At 35.1% G+C, this 17,890-nt stretch overlaps 2 protein-coding genes across 3 annotated transcripts in view; one reads left to right on the top strand and one right to left on the bottom strand.

Moving 5' to 3' along the window:
• LOC127655666 (SH3 domain-binding protein 5-like) overlaps positions 1–17,890 on the top strand; it is a 263,875-nt gene that overhangs the window by 241,314 nt on the left and 4,671 nt on the right. The gene's annotated exons all lie outside the window — the stretch shown is intronic.
• On the bottom strand, positions 7–16,783 carry LOC127655670 (BCL2/adenovirus E1B 19 kDa protein-interacting protein 2-like). Of its 2 annotated transcripts, none has more exons than XM_052143590.1 (10): positions 16,646–16,783; positions 11,551–11,631; positions 10,796–10,866; positions 10,375–10,626; positions 10,054–10,245; positions 9,855–9,957; positions 9,459–9,590; positions 5,133–5,219; positions 4,067–4,165; positions 7–3,824 (listed from the first exon to the last, which is right to left on the bottom strand). In XM_052143590.1, exons 1-10 carry the CDS (start codon positions 16,681–16,683, stop codon positions 3,800–3,802), a joined length of 1,080 nt encoding a protein of 359 aa, XP_051999550.1. In that variant the 5' UTR covers positions 16,684–16,783; the 3' UTR covers positions 7–3,799. The 2 variants fall into 2 exon arrangements, with proteins under 2 accessions (XP_051999550.1, XP_051999551.1); XM_052143591.1 differs by lacking the exon at positions 16,646–16,783 and adding an exon at positions 13,175–13,332.

The following is a 17,890-nucleotide window of genomic DNA, read 5'->3' as shown; positions in this document are numbered from 1 at the left end:
ACAAAAAAAAAAAACAAAAACGAACAAAACGTAAATGAAAACCGTAACGAAGTGATTTGCAACTGTTGTCAAGAAAACATTATTTTTAAATGCTGGTATCTGGTTATAACGGATTAATTTTGTTTCGATAATTTTTCTCATGATACCAAAGACCAAAGGGTTTATCATGGTAAATTTGTGGAACTACACATCATGTTCCCCGAAAAAATGAAACGTGCATTGATCCTGAAGGAAACTGCAGCATCACAAATTTTTGTCTAATTTCCCGTTGTTGCTGCATTCTATGAAGGAAGACCTTTAATATCTATGAAGAAATACTACACACTGTACAGTGGTGGCCAAAAATATTGTCTCCCTTGGTTTGAGAAAAGAAGGTTGTGAAAAATATATCATTGTTTATAATTTTGGTCTTTTATTGAAAATATTCACAATAATCTATCCTCAAATATATATATCAAACAGTTCCAAACACAAGTTTTATAAAATAAAACTTTCCCAAGATAGCAGCTCTGAGTCTTCTCTTATAATGCCCAATGAGGTTGGAGAACACCTGGCAAGAGATCTGAGACCATTCCTACATACAGAATCTCTACAGTTCCATGGTCCATGTTGGCTCTCCTCTTCAGTTCACCAAACAAGTTTTCTATGGGATCAGGTTAGGGGGCTGGGAAGGCCGTGGCAAAACCTTGATTTTGTGGTCAGTGAACTATTTTGTGTTGATTTTGATGTTTGTTTTGGATCATTGTCCTGCTGGAATATCCAACCACAGCCCATTGTAATGTTTCTGGCAGAGGCAATCAGGTTTTGATTATTTATCTGTTGGTATTTGATAGAGTCCATGATGCCATGAATCCAAACAAGATGCTCAGGACCTGTAGCATAAAAACAGTCCCACAACATTAAAGATCCTGCACCACATTTAACTGGGTATGAGGTACTTTTCCATATTGCTGCCTCACTGTGTGCACCAAATCCACCTCTGGTGTTCTCTGGCAAAAAGCTATTTTTTGTTTCATCTGACCATAGATCCCGGTTGCATTTGAAGTTCCAGTAGTGTCTGGCAAACTGAAGATGCTTTGCCAGTAATTGTGGCAAATGCGTTTGAGAAAAATATTTTGAATGAAAGATCAAAAGGATAAATAGACATTTTTCAAAGCCTTCTTTGCTCATATTTACCAAGGGTGCCAATATTTTTGGCCACAACTGTATACATGCACACAGCAAATCCAGGTACAAGGAAACCATTAATAGGAGGTAAAAAGTACCTTCTCACAGTTGTTTCCAAGTCTTAACTGAATTATTGTTAGATTTGATGCATTAATACAGATTTGATGCTGCTGGGCTTTGACTCAGATCTGTAAATAAGATAATGTTAATAAGCTGCTTGTTATGATTTCTATGCCAATAAATCCACCACAGGAAAGAAATGTATTAGTTATTTTGATGAGGCAAGTGGCTTATTTTGGGTGTGTTTTTCCAGACCATGTTCCTTGTTTCTCTTGTGAGATCTGGCAGCAGTGCAATTGGTATTTCACCCACCTTTAGCACAGAGAACGATCATTTTAAAAAGAACGTTATTAACCACTCTTATTTTGTTCTAACCGCTAACCTTCTGGAAAGGAGGCTGCAGAACTTCTGAACCGGAATGGAAAATACAGTTTATATACATGTAGTTTTTTTTTTAAATACATGTAGTTTTTAGTCCCTGGTTAAGTAGTAACAAGTATATACACAAATATAAACTGAACAACAGCACTCCATTCAGCAATAGTAAACCCTTTGTTTGTTTTGGCTCACTGATTATGCATTAAAAGTTTGAGCCTTGCCACTGTCGGCTCTAAAGCGGTCCGTATTTCTGCAGACTACATTCATGGATGACTAAATGCTCCGGTACAAAATATAATCTGCATTATGCAATATACAAAACAATTCAATAACTTTTCAGAGAAGTTGCAAAGAGGGACATACAAAGAATATGAAACTTCTTAAATGTCCTGGTCATATTTAACCCTAAATCATTAACAAAAAAAAAGAAAGAGAAATACAATTTTACATGTAGAATTTTGCAATTTTGCATAAAGCCTTAATTTAGTACCATTAAGATTTTTAGCCTTTAGAAATAATTTTCTGGACACTTAAGCACATTTTACCCCCGCTTCTCATTACAGTAACACATCAAGCCATTTAACTTTTACAATTGCCATTGTTTTTTTTGTTTCGTTTTTCACATTAAAACTAAGTGCACTTTTCTTTTATTTATTAAATATATTTTTTCTACATTTTAACATTAAAGTTATGCATGTTAATATAAATGAATCCCCATTATTGTCAATGATGATTCTCATTACTGCAAGTAATTTTTACTGTATTACAGTAAAAAAGATGCTTTTGTATGATTTTCTTAAAATCTGTGAAAATAAAAGGTAGTACCAACAGAGTATTGCTATGATGTTTATATACTTAACAGCAATGTAAAAAAATATTTAATTTAATTTGTTATGAGAATATCATATTGACCATCATTTTTCACATTGCAGTAATTTGGGGGTAAAATGTGCTCAACTTTCATGAAAATAATCTCACAAGTTGAAAAATCTTAATTAAAATCTATCCAATTAAATTAATTTGCTTAATCCATTTGAGTTTGGACTACATTAATATTTTTTTATACTATTAATGAAACTGTGCAGGGGATTTACATTGGGACTGGATGGCGAAAACAAATGTTGCAATTAAGTGTCATTTTATGCATTTGAGCAAAATGCGAATAGCTGGAGATTTAATAATGTTTAATGTTCTGTTATATTGGTATTTAAAACAAAAAGTGCCTGTTAGGCTGTAGAATTTTTGGGATTACCATTGTGGTAAAGATAACTTTATTTTAAGTGGCATATACAAATGATTAATAAAATAAACTAAGCTGGACCAACATAAGAAAATGTATTAAACATAAGTACATTTAGTTTGACGAACCAAATAAAGTAGAAATTTTATAGTACATTGATTTGACCTAATTCATCTAAATTGTGTTGGCTGAATGAAACTGACTTAATAGTTTTACAAGCAATTTTATTTCATTTAAATTAAGTTCAAATTCACTTAAGGGTAATAACTTCTATATGTAAAACATAATTTCTTATTAGTTTCTTTAGATTTTAGAGTAAAATAGGACCAGGTACATTTCTTGACAGGTTTCGTGAGAATCCCGAAAGTAAGCTTTACTTTGTCTTTGTTATTATCATGGTTCACATGAATTCAGTGTCAGATAAAGCACTGCACTTTTCAATAAAACCTTTTAGGGCATGAAACAACTTAAAAGTAAAACCTAATTAAAAATATTTCGTTTTACACATACCATTTTAGTGTGCTAGTCTGGAGCAGCTAAGTTCAAAATTAAAATGTGTATTTTGATAGTAGCCTTGAAATACTTCTATTTGGCCTGGTTATGCATGTAACAGCAAGTTTAAGTTTAGTAACATGCCATAATATTGTACATAAAATACATGAAGGGTGCATTGTCATATTTCCAACAGTCCAGGAAAACATTTTAAATACAATGACGTAAAACAGTCTTTCATGTTGCTTGCAGAGGTCTCCTAACTCACCTCAGTGACCCACAGATGGGCCTCTCAAAAGGACCACTGTCTTTTTGCATTTCACCAAAGCTGGGTAGGAAGCAGTTTTTCTGTCATTAGAGCATGCGTCCTAACACTTGACCTTTAACCTCAGTCAGTTTCCCACATCACCCCAATGTGACATGTGTACAGTATGTACATCTCTGCGTTTCCATTGGACACCTTCACCTGTTCATCCGCACATCATACCTGCAGAAAAGAAAAATGTCATCACCTCCTCTGTTATCATGGCAGATGTTTTCTATGTATAGGATTTTTAGCCTTTTAGTTATAGCAGCATTATATTATAGCAAAAACCATGAAAAGCGATAAAAAGAAAAGATGAAGTTTTATTTAAATCCCAGATTTAAATAAAACTTTAAAATCCAGATTCATCTGATTGATAACAATGATAGGACAGTACATCAGTGTTGCCTGATGTGGACATTTACTCTCTGATGCAGTCTGGGATTTGCAGCTGGTCCACAGGAACAAACTCGGCCAGTTCCTGCAAGCTGTGAATGAAGCGCATCTTCCTGCTAAATTTCTCGCTGTAAGAGGGAAGGAAAGGGATCAGGCTGAGGGAGTTTAAATAGGCAATATGTATAGACTCAAATTAATGAATATCAAAAGATGTAACCAACGATACATGATTGGTGGGACCAAATGTACAAGGAAATAAATAAAGATCAACCACTATTCTGAACATCAATATTAAAGGAATATAACCAGGTTCAATACAAGTGAAGCTAAAAGCATTTGCGGCATAATGTTGATTGCGACAAAAAAAAATATTTTGACTCGTCTGTCCTTTTCTTTAAAAAAGCAAAAATCAAGGTCACAGTGAGGCACTTACCATGGGAGTGAATGGTGGCAATTTGGAGGGCTTAAAGGCAGAAATGTGAAGCTTACATTTTTATAAAAGCACTTGCATTAATGCATTATTTGAGCTGTAAAGTTGTTTATATCACCATTTTTACAGTAATTTTAGGGTTTGTGACATTGTCATTGCAAAGAAAATTGTAAAATTTGCCATTTCAGACAGATGCAGTTAGTAAGACATTTTAAAAAAATCACACAAAAATCATTTTAACACACATATTGTTTATGTCTTGTGAATATACTTTTGAAAAAGTGAGTATTTTAATGTTTACGGATTGGCCCCATTTACTTCCACTGCAAGTACCTCACTGGAACCCAGATTGCTGCTTTTTTTTTTTTTATTAAAAAGGGGAGCGGCAAATCCAAATACATTTTTGTGGTAAATCAATATTATGCCACAAATGCTGTCGACTGAGCTTAACAACTTATTGAATCCGGAATATTCCCAACTCAAATATAACCTATACAACAGACTTTTTGACCACAGTTCCTGAATTAGACCAAGGGTTTACACACACATTTTGACTAGAGAATTTCCATGACTTTTACGTGACCTTTCCAGTCATTTGGGCACATTGTATAATGATTTTAGAAAATACTTTATAGATTATTTATTTAAATTGCATTTGTGCTTACCTGATAAATGGTTTGATGACGGTGATTAAAGCTCTCACATACCACGCTGGGTGAACCACAAAAAGCCCTTTTAGGTCTTTCTTTAACCTGAACAGAGAAGAGATAACTAGGACTTAAAGCACTTTGATTCACATTAATCTATCAGAAAAGCAAAGTCAAAAAACTTTGTTTCAGCACATAAAATGATTATTTTTCAATTGTCAGGCTTAATTCTCCCCCTTAACTACACAGTAAAATTGCAGATGTAGATTGCTGATTGGCACTGGCACCAGCACCACCCTGATCCATGAGAAAGGAGGAGAGGCTTGGCAGTTAAATCACAGAGACTTGGAGTTTCCAGTTTGTTTACATCACTATTTCAGTGGTTTCATAGCTCAAGGCTTTATCAAGAATGGTCATTTAACCATAACATTTGAGTTTAAGGCCAAAAGACATTCTTCTGAATGCAAAAAAAGTCATCTGATCTATGTTGAGAAAAGGTCAGACTTTGCACTGAAAGTGTGAAGAGTAGCTATAATTACAGAAATATCTCTGAGGGGGTTCCTTTTACGGTCACACGGAATTCCCATGGATTTCTAGCAGTTATTTTTTTTTCCCCCTCCTGGAAGGTGCTCTTTGATTTTATGAAGTCATGCCTGACCGTGTTTGTTTCACTGTTGCTATTTATTCCTGTCATTACAGTCAGCAGCGTATGAGTGGTCTTGAAGAGGAAACTTCATACGATGATGCAGCGGAGCAAGCAGGAATGACAAATCAGACTATTTAGAGCACTGGTTCTCAACCGGTTTCGCGTTGGGACCCAGATTTTACATTGGAAATCAAGTGGCGACCCAACATGGTAAAAATGTAACCTGTATTTAAAGTAGCCTGGGTTGCATTTTCTTTGACTCTGCATAGTTGTTAAGGGTTTAAGCATAAGGGCATGTTTTAAGTGATATTTTTGATGTTGTTGTTCTTGTTGTTGTTATTTCTCTTCCCCCTTTTAAAAGCTGATGAGCCTTTTTATTTATTTGAGCCTATTATATTTACTATCCCGTTTGTTTCCTAGTATCATTCAAACAGAACATATATTACACAGGAGGAAACCTTTGTCCAGAATGTTAATAAGTTTTAATTTAATAAGAAACTAACCTGTCAAAATATCCTTTACTTTTACTATTGTAAAATCGTGATAAATGAGTAAGTGTAATGATATGCAATTTGAAAAACCTTCATTTTGGCACATAACACACTGTCGCTTTTTTCCCCTCAGTGAGTTTAGTGTCCGGGCTTTCTAGCTGTTTGAGAGGTTTGGCTTCCTCCACAGCACTTTAAACTAGAAAATTCTAACTAGAATTGGTAGAAGTGGCCCACCAGTTAAGAAACACTGATCTAGAGTATCCCACTTTCAGTTCATCAAATGTTATGTCTTCGAAACATCCCAGAACACCTTATTTACATTATTGACCTTTATCGGTCAAATGTATTCACCTTATCAGCCCCCGCTTCTTTTCAGCGTTCTGCCCTTCAGTGTTTTGTCTCTTAACTACCGGTTTGCATAGAAGCTACTGAGAAGAGTCAATCAAAAATGGAATACGTGTGAGAGCACAGCAAGTATTTTTCAACAAGAGTTGATTGTGCAAGTTCACAGCATCCCTTTACTACGTGGAAATGCTAGTAAGAGGTGTTTTCTGTCACTTGAAATGTTGTTTTTTCTGATACCCAGAGGGAAATTAGACCTGGTAGATCACATTCAGACATCTTTTGACACACTGCATTAACTAGCTATGTGCAATTCTACTTTATTTTAAGTTTCAACTTAATTTGTGTTCAATATGTAGTTGACATGAAATTTAAAACAGTGACAACTCTTATTATTTCACATGAAAGCTCATTTAAAAGGAAATTACATTAGTACTTTTTAGAATTAATTTGCCACCCTACATTTTACAAAAAGCTTAAACGTGATTCAAATTGTTGCAAACAGAATCTAAAATAAAGTTTACTTTCACATGCATGTGTGTGCATATAAAAATATAGTAGCACTCTACTCACCTTAACTATAACGCGATGGATCGAATGACACGAGACTTTTTTTTTTTATAACTTTGTGTTGTCTCTTGGAGTTTCATATCAGAGGCATAGCAGTACATCCACAGCATGAAGGTAGGATGTGTATTTATGAACAAAGTACTGTTTAAAATCTCCCCGCTCTGCTTCCATATCTTTTGACATTTACATTTATGCATTTGGCAGACGCTTTTATCCAAAGCGACTTACAGTGCACTTATTACAGGGACAATCCCCCCAGAGCAACCTGGAGTTAAGTGCCTTGCTCAAGGACACAATGGTGGTGGCTGTGGGGATCGAACCACCAACCTTCTGATTACCAGTTATGTGCATTAGACCACTACACCACCACCACTACACCACCACCCCTCAACACTTAATTCTCATCATAACTTTAGGCAACTATGACCTGTAAATCCATTTAGCTAGCTTATTACAAATTGACATCAACACCAAAGATATCTTCACAGAAAATGATAGACCGGAAGTTCAAAGACAACATTTTCAAGATGGCTGCGCACTAGATTTTCTGGCACATTGGGTGAATAGAAGAATGCAATGAAATACAAATTTGGGATACTATAACTTGGCCAGAATATGATGGGGAAAAAACCCAATGGATTTACTTTAATAAAAAGGCAGGTTAAGCTGCCAAATCATGTCAGGAGTTTCTTATAACCAAGTTTATTAAAAGACTGTAAGATTCCTCAATTCTGATTGGCCAATTACAGCAGTCTGCAGTCAAATATTTGTATATATTGACCACTTATCTGTATATTTGAGCACAGTCCGACAACCATTTTCCTACACTATTCCATATCTCACGTAGCATTGTCTCTTCATTACCAATAGATAATAAACAAGTTTAAAACACATTGTGAGGAGTTAAAAAAAAATTTATGGCTTGTGTAATATATATATATATATATAAAAAATATATTTCAATTTGTGTGACTCCCATTGAGAACAGCCACATTGGCCTTATAGAGCCTAAACAAAAGCGATGAACCTAACAGGAACTAATCCTCAATGAAGTATGCACTCCAAAAATGTCTAAATATATCCCAAAAAAACATAAAAGCTGAGCAAAGGCCAAAATGGTTATCAGCGGAATGTCTGGCAGAACTCTGATAACCTGTCAGTCCTACAACATTCCTATCATATTGCATATGAAGGGCATAAAGAAATAGAGAGGGGTAGGTTCTCATGTTAAACAGGAAATAAACTATACGAGGACTGCCAGTCAGAGCTTTGACACAGGCGCCCTCTTCTGGAACAGATATATTTTGTGGATCTACTGTATGAGGAAGTGATGCAATTACTTTAGTTACAATGCTTTTAAAAGGAATCGTGAAAATTCTCTCATCATTTACTTACCCTCATGTTATCCCAGATTTATATGACTTTCTTTCCTCTGGAGCACAAATGAAGATTTTCTGAAAAATAAAACAGCTCTGTTGGTCCATTCAATTCAAGTGAATGGTGGCCAGAACTTTTATGCTGTCTTTATGTACTTTTTTGGAGCATGAAAGTAACCCAGAAGACTCCAGTGGTTAAATCTTCATATCTTCAGAAGTGATATGATAGATGTGGGTGAGAAACATCAGTATTTAAGTTATTTTTTTTTTACTGTAAATCTTCTTTTGTTTTGGGCAATTTGCATTTTTTGTGCACATCCCCACCTACTGGGAAGGGAGGAGAATTTATAGTAAAAAAGGTCTTATATTGATCCATTTCTCACCCACACCTATCATATTGATTTAACCACTGGAGTCTTATGGGTTACTTTCATGCTGCCTTTGGTGGATAGAAATTTAAAGTTCCAAAAAAGCACATTCACTTGCATTGAATGGACCAACAGGATAGTTTTCTAAAACTCTTTGTACTTGTTCAGCAGAGGAAAAAAGTCATACACATCTGGGATAACATGAGGGTCATACACATCTGGGATAACATGAGGGTGAGTAAATTATTTTTGAGTGAACTATTCCTTTAAGCGCACAGTTCATGTTTTTAAAAAAGTAGATTTTTTAAAACTTTGTATAAAATTTATAAAATAACATTTACAATGCCGATTCAAATGTAGTGTGTTTTATCGTAAAAAAAAATAAATGTATTTCTTTTTTGTAAAGTACTTTGAGTTAAAAATCTTTGGTTTAGCTTTCAAATAGGATTTATTTATTTTATCTCATATTATATTATCTAACTTGTTTAAGCTATAATATTGTGTATTATAGTGCTCTATAAATTATGTTTATTATTATGCATTCTGCTCACCTTCTGTCAATGGACATGTAACACTCTCTGAGCCACTTAATGCCAGGCATCTTATTGCGAGGAGCCATTCCACACAGGTAGATCAATATGTAATTCTCAGACACCATCAAGTCCAACGTGCCAATGATGTACCTAAATCCATATAAATGGTCACATGATTATTCTGACAACAGAGTACACATTTCATAATTCACATTGTCAGTTGCATAATTACTAAAATTCTTGCCAGCTTCAAAACAGGAGCACATTTACATGCTCGAGCTTACACGGATTATGCTTAATATTAATAAGCAGACAATGTGTAAGATTTACTTTATCGGGGTACGGTCATTTTGTGTAGCTGTCAGCTTATTGGTGTGCAGGTAAACGTGCTCATTCCAAATCATCAGCTTTTACCTGAAAAGATTGTCCATCACATACTCATAGTGTTCTGATGTATTTTCTGGTAGGTAGCAGGAGGTAAACATGATGATGGCTGTTGATCCATCCTCATAATACCCTATGAAAGAAGGTTTGGTTAATTAGTCAAATTTTTTTATATTTAAGTTTAAAAGTAACGGATGTCCATAACAGTTAGTCCACAAAAGGTCCTCACCTCCATGGGAGAGAACTTGGAGGTAAGGCTCCAAAACGCTCATGTTGACTTGGTAGTCCAGCCCACCAATATGGAATCGTCGCCATCTGCGACCATGGTTATCCACTTGATCTAATTCCAAGTGTCCCATCTCTGCATTCTCAAGCAAACTGGCTTTTCTGATTGCCGCCTTACCCATTCTGGGAAGATCATCTGCAATGACCACAGTCCTGTCACTAGTGGTAAAGTGCACTCTGAAGATTGCCCTGATCAATCTGACCAATTTTCTCCAAGTAAAAATTCCTAATTAACAATACAACACTATTTAGTGTGCTTGAATACCTTCCCAATCCAAGTCGTGCATGCTGTCTGGAAAGTTGAAAGACTCGCTGTCTGAGGGCGTCTCTAAGGCCTCCAGGTTAATGTCCATCGCTAGGTCATCATCAACAGATGGTGAAAGGGCAGAGGCATCAAACTCGTCTGATTTCACGCTCCGGTCAGTAGAGGTTTTGTCTAAATTTAGACTGAGAGCGGGCGCCATAAGTCGCTTCTTCCTAAAAGCATCACCTCTCAGGGCCAGGCTGGTCGGTTGGACTAGTGGAGAAAAAACAATCATCCAAATATATTCATTTAACACTGCTTGCTGGTGTATGTCAATCAATGTCACAACAATATGTTTAAACCAAGTCATGGCTCTATTTTTATCTCTATCTTGATGAGCAAGAATGAAGCCAAGATTATAGAAATGAAGAAATTAGGTTACCAGGCCTGTTTCCCTCAGCTCCAGGGCTTTCCTCTTCATCACCATGATTCTCAGAGTCCTCAGGTATGGGCCTACAAAAACAGAACATTTATAGTGGCCCCAAAAGTTATTTGGAAACTTAAAGCTGAATTATGTAACTTTTTCAGTTAAATTACTTTCTTCTATCCCTGCTTAATATGCAGAGACAACTATAAGTAAGGCATTCATAGGTTAATTTTCTTGAAAACCGCAAACACTTTCTCTGTGGCACTATAAAAATTCCTGTGTTTGTTTAGGGAGACCTGCCCCAACAACATTACTCAACCAATGGGGTGAGATTGAACAACAGCAGAGAAAAGGAGTATATAGAAAGCAGTTTTGAAAACAATGTTTATTTTTGCAATTCCATTCGCTGGCTCTAGTGTCGCAGAAATGACATACTTCAGCTTTAAGCCACTTAGAAATGTTGAATGCTCTTGCCTTAGATAACATCACAAAAAGTGTAATTTATAAAAATAAAGACAGCACAAGCACACTTTCCAAAGGTTAGGTTTGAAATGTATCTGTAAAAAATGTGTTGGAAACTTTTTGGTGTGTGAAACATGTTTATATGCAATGTAATGAACTTAAAAGTGCAGAAATTATGAAAAAGTGAGGTCAATTAAAATGGTCCAAAAACATTTGCTTTCAGATGACACTAGTTTTAAAATACACATTCCCGTTCAAGCACAGTGAAGCAGTTCACAAGATGTGCAGTAATTGTTAGAGCGGATTACCTGGGAAATTCCTCGTCCTGCCATTCCTCCTTGATCTCCATGTCTGGAATGAAGGCTGATGTCTTGCCCTTTTGTGAATGCCTGCAAGGATGAATTGAACAGATTACAGGAGGGTACAGGAGCTCCTCGGTTCCTGCGTCACATTTTTTTAATCAATTATTAACAATTAAACTCAGGAGAAATTTGTACTGTACTCTTCAAGGGTCAAAACAACATTCCAGGTTTGTTTGTTTTTAATTATAGACTTAATTCATAGTGAATTTGATATACACCCACTAAACATTTTATTAGGTAGACCTGTACACCTTATTCATGAGAATAACTAATCAGCCAATCATGTGGAAGCAGTGCAATGCATAAAATCATGCAGATACATGTCAGGAGTTTCAGTGTTCACATCAACCATCAGAATGGGGAAAAAAAATAATCTCTGTGATTTGGACAGTGGCATGATTGCTGGTGCTAGAAGGAATGTTTGAGTATTTCTGTAACTGCTGATCTCTGGGGATTTTCACACACACAACAGTCTTGAGTTACTCAGAATGGTGCAAAAACAAAAAAAATCCAGTGAGCGGCAGGCCGGTGGATGGAAATGCCTTGTTGATGAGAGAGGTCAATGGAGAATTGCCAGACTGTTTCGAGCTGACAAAAGGGCTACAGTAACTCAGATAACCGCTCTGTACAACTGTAGTGAGCAGAATAGCATCTCACAATGCACAACATGTCGAAACACGAGGCGGATGGGATCCAACAGCAGAAGACCCCATCGGGCACTTTATTAGGACCTTAATGTGCCTAATGAAGTGTACAGAGAGTATTCATGGGTGGTTGACATTACATGTCCATGGACTTTTGATTTTATATGTGTATAAGAAGTGTTTATCTTAGCTTCTGTGCATACCCACCAAATAAACCATGGTGAGTTTCTAAAGTTGTTTAGTTTCACATTAGGCTACCCTGAGTCCCAATTTTATGGGGACATTTCCCTGTCTTTGTTACTTGATGAAATAAACTTCCCTTTTATTATCTTCAGAATTTTTCAAATAGCCCTCAGGTCATTCACAATATCCAGCAGTTCATGAAATTCTTCTTGGAAAACCACATAATTGACACTGAAATTACTGTACCCATGAAACGGTGACCATAACCCTTCCTGTTTGTCCTGTCTTTGACAATTTGTTTTTTTAAATCAATTTGGACTTGTAATGATGTCTAAGCAGATTTATTATTTACTATTTATTAAACCACACAGTACATAATTGCGATTGGTTTTCAGACAGACAGATTTAGTATTCACGTTCAGTAAAAAGCTGGAAGACACGATCAGATCATATTTCTAAGTTCTAATAAATGTAAAAGATTAATTATTTTGACAATCTGTGGGTGCTGTTTATTAAAATGTCCCTTATTTGGCATTTAAATGGTTGGATTTTAGATGGGTATAATAGATAGGAACATCGTGGCTGATATGACATTTTTTAAAACGGCGTCATGCACAAATGGTACGTGTTAGATGATATTGCATGTAGAAACAGGACTGTGTGTTCCCTGAACCCGCTAACGCCCATTCACTGCACTTTTGAGTTATATGTAAATAATAGCAATGTAAACATGCGCAACTCACCTTTTCAGCAATCATGTAACGTGACAAACAAAACGCTTCTTCATTTGATAAAAAAAAAAAAGTAATAATTGCCCACGGTTATTACAAGTTTTCTGGTAATATTGTTATGTTCTCCAAGTACCTTCATAAAGACAAGAGCCCTTCTCTACCTCACCAAAGTATTTCACGCCAAAATAAAATTCGTCCAGCCAATCACAGCGCGTCACACCTGATGACTCGGCCTCTACACCTGAGAGGTGCTTCAATGCCCCGCCCATAAACCTACAGCTGGTGCTGTTCAAGTCTTCTAGTTTAACAGAAAATAATCATACCTACAGACTTGTGAGACTAAAACACGAGATAAACCAAACCATAGTGTTTTAAAGATTCAGATCTATTAATCACAAAAGGTTACAAAACGGCATTGGTAACCATACAGTTTACAGTAGTCAGTATTTTCACCAAAATAACGCATTAGGCTAATACCAACACTCTCATGGCTATGTTTATGTACATATACAGTATGTGTGTGTGTTTATATATAATTTATAATAGCAGTATATATATATATATATATATATATATATATATATATATATATGTATATATAATATTGCTGATGCTGAAACATTAGTACATGCATTGAGCACATCCCAAAAAAGCATTGCTATGCTATAATATGTTCAAAATGCTGCTGCAAGAGTCCTCACCTTCACTAAACATTCTGATCACATAACACCTCTTCTGCATTATCTCCACTGGCTGCCTGTTGCATCTCAAATTAAATACAAAATACTCCTAACATTTAAGGCTTTAAATAGTCTCGCCCCAACCTCAGTCTCTCAGATCCTCTGAATATGGTCTTTTGCCAGTTGCTGGATTTAATCTGGCCACAGAGGGTGGTAGGGCATTCTGTGTTGTTGCTCCCAAACCCTTGGAACTCACTACCTCTTAACCTTCTCAATATCTCCTCTTTAACTGCTCTCAAGTCTCAACTAAAAACATGTCTTTTTTCTACTCATTTTGATTTACCATCTCAGATGTAAATGATACTAGTCTGTGTGTGTCAGTCTAACTGTATCAGTGAAATATGCTAACTGTAAAGCGACCCTGAGCTTGACAAAGTCGCCATTTAAAATATTTGTATTGTTCTACTATTTACTGTTCTTTAAATGTATATTTGTATTTGTCCACGGTTCAGTGTGCTATAATTTATAATTAATCTGTAATTATAATTAACATGATCTATTAATCCATCTGAAAGTTTGTCTCATTTTAAATTCTATACTGTAGAATCTTATCAATAAAATCTATCTTTCATATTTAACTCTTAAAGTCAATGTTATAGTCTACTTTTCAAAATATCAGCACCAATATGGTAACCTTCATCTACAAACTGAAATATATAAATAAAACTGGTTGCTGTTCCTGTATATGGACTACAGTACAATACAATACTATTCTATAAGATATTATACAATACTATATTACTTTACTATAGACTACTAATATAATATACAATACTGTTTTATACTATAAAAAAAATATCAGTACCAATATGGTGACCTTCACATTCAAACAGAAAAATCAATTAAACTGGTTTCTGTTCCTACCTCAAGAATTTCTTTTCACCCTTTTCTTGCGTCAGCTGATGTGGTAATTACACGTGGCACAAATAACAAGAAAATCTCAGCTGATTCTCGGCAAGTGATCACTCCTGTTTCAGCATCATATTAAGACTAGAGCATCATCTGTATGTGGCATAACTAAACCAGTTCGTTTAGATCTGTAACTACCATAAAATTCATTCAGACCAGGTATTGTCTATGCTTCAAACCTGTAATCATTGTACATACACTATTGTACTTTTCTTCAGCAAGATTACTCAGATATTATTTATTATTCCAACATTGCCTGCTATTCTGAATGACACGAGTGTCTATTTTTAGTTACTCATATAGTCGATACAGCACCAAGACACTGTTGTGTGCAATCAGCCCAGTGTTGATCTTTTCTTATTGTCCCAACTCTGCATTTAGGGGCTAATCCGATGTCAAAACATATTTTTAGTAGTATAAAGAATGTAGGGCATTTCTATGACAAAGTATGGTATTTGTATCAGACAACATGATACTTCCAATGCAAAGCTCTTGTTAAAAGGTGTGCTGCTTCAGCAACTGCTTCAGCAACTTGATGTAACATTTACAAGATTGAATAAAGTTATTGGCTGTTGAGAAAAAAACTTGGTCCTGGCTAGTAAATTACAACAACTCATTCAGTGTAACTTACTGTATTAAAGATATAGGTGGTATTAGATTTAGTCATATTACATTAATGCAGAGGGGTTTTATGACACAGTTTCACTGCATTCTCTTCTTGTCTGGGCATGAGTCAGAACTTGGAATTTGGTATAGAATTCAAGTCTAAAGACTCATTCTGTGGATTCTAGTGGGATTATTACTGCAGAATCGCATTAATCTGATTTTAACATTAAATACATAATATTTACAATACAAAATATTTACAAATAAAATTTCACTAAGATAACTCAGTAATGTGCGTATACAGTAACATGAACAAAGCACAATACAATATTTCCCCATATAAAACAAATAAACTACAAGCTTTTCAAAATTAAATCTGATCATGTGCATCAATGTCAAGCGACAGGACATAAGTCATGCCCAATACACAGCTTAGTCTATTTATATTTATCCGTATATTGTACACACACACACATATATATGCATGTGTGTGTGTGTGTATATATATATATATATATATATGCATGTGTGTGTGTGTATATATATATATATATATATATATATATATATATATATATATGTATGTGTGTGTGTGTGTGTGTATATATATATATATATATATATATATATATATATATATATATATACACACACATATACACACACACACATATAGATATTAGTCTTTTGTATTCATATATATATATACACTTGTATTTTCTATTCCCTTTTTATTACAAAATGTTATTATCTCTGTCTTGTTGTTGTATTGTTTGTGCACTGGAAGCTTCTGTCACCAAGACAAATTCCTTGTATGTGTAAGCATAATTGGTAATAAACCTCAATCTGATTCTGATAAGAGGACATAACATAATAAATGTGAAGAGTCAGTGTGTTGTTTTCGAGTCTCAATTATTAGTCAAGAAGGTTGACTAAAGTACCGGAAATCGGTTGAACTGCAACTTCCTCCTTTTATCTTTTCTAAATTCCTCTTTCTACATAAACAGATACAGAAGTAATGCAAAGATTTCCCTTCCCTTCATAACACGTCAGAACACCATGATCCAACAACTCGTATGATAGTCTCTGGCTCATTCAGAATGTGCTTTTGGGATTTGTTTTTAGCTTATAAATATGTTTTGGTCAGGTGGCCAGTTTAACCAAAGACACATTTTCTTACATATCCTACTTAAAATGTCAATAATCAATCTGAATTTAAAGGACTTACCCATTTTGCAAGTACCCTTCCTTCTGGTCTGTCCCCATGTTTAATGTCTTTAAAAGAAAGGGTCTAAATTAGAAATGCATTCAGTAAACTCAGTTGATGATCATGAGTGTGGCTAAGCGGTTTCATTAGCCACAATGCAGGTGTATCTTGTGTCACGTGTCAGGGAATTCACCCTGATTGTCAGAACAGGTTTTTCAACATTTCTGACTTCAGCTGACTGAATTATCTATTTCCCATTGGCTCATCTGCTCTGAGCACTTCTGCTCCCCCACAGGGAAGATTGGGAAGGTGGAGAAAGACACCACAAACAGGCATGACTGCATGGCCCTAATACTCTTGAGGTTAATGGCCTTTTCATAGGCAATTCAGAACTTAAATTAAAAATCCTCTAAATGTGCACTGTAATATTTCTTATAAAAATAAAAGTAAATATAACTGAACAGAACTTTTGAAAAATATGCATAAAATCAGAGATAAAAGCTGAAATGTATAACTTTTTTGATGTTAAAAAAAAAAAACACTAAACACTGTGACCGCTACAAAATTGCTGTTGGAAAAAAAAAAAAAAGAAAGAAAAAAATGCAATTAGATTGAAATGCAAACACGTCTTTATATAGATAAAGCAAACAAACAGTTTTGAACAATCTGCCAATGATTTTATTTAAAGTCAAAGTATAAAAGTTGAGACTTCAAATAAAAAAGATCTTGTAAATAAAATACATGTGACAAAGGATATGTTTTCTTACAATTCTTCAACCATAATAACAGCACACTAATAGGCCTACATGTACATTCGATCAACATTTCACACAATATGCACTGATTTCTTAATATATTGGCAGTATATAGTTTGCCGAAATAATTTTTGAACAAAAAAATATGCTACTAGTTTTCCTGAGGCAGCATGCAGCAATCCTCTCTGTTTTCACCATGTCAAATATCACTCAATCCATCTGTCAGGGTTAATTAACATTGGGTAAACAACACAGAGGAAGTCCTCAAAATACACACATACGATCTTATATAATATGTTACAATTCCAAAACCAGAGATCAATATTAGTTAAAAGTGATTATGGAATGTGAAGTGGAGGGGGGAGTGGCCGGGCTGGGACGATGTATGGCCGGTGCTGAATAAGTTGATCAGCAGGAGAGTGAGATAAAGGGATTATTAGAGTGATGTTGCTGAAAAGAAAACATTTTGTGTACAGCTGAAAATTGCAACAATAAATGTCTACGTGTTTTG

The sequence above is a fragment of the Xyrauchen texanus genome, chromosome 15, assembly GCF_025860055.1.
Source record: "Xyrauchen texanus isolate HMW12.3.18 chromosome 15, RBS_HiC_50CHRs, whole genome shotgun sequence".
Taxonomy (NCBI): Eukaryota; Metazoa; Chordata; class Actinopteri; order Cypriniformes; family Catostomidae; genus Xyrauchen; species Xyrauchen texanus.
The sequence above is the reverse complement of the archived record's forward strand: the minus strand, read 5'-3'. Positions and strand labels throughout refer to the sequence as shown.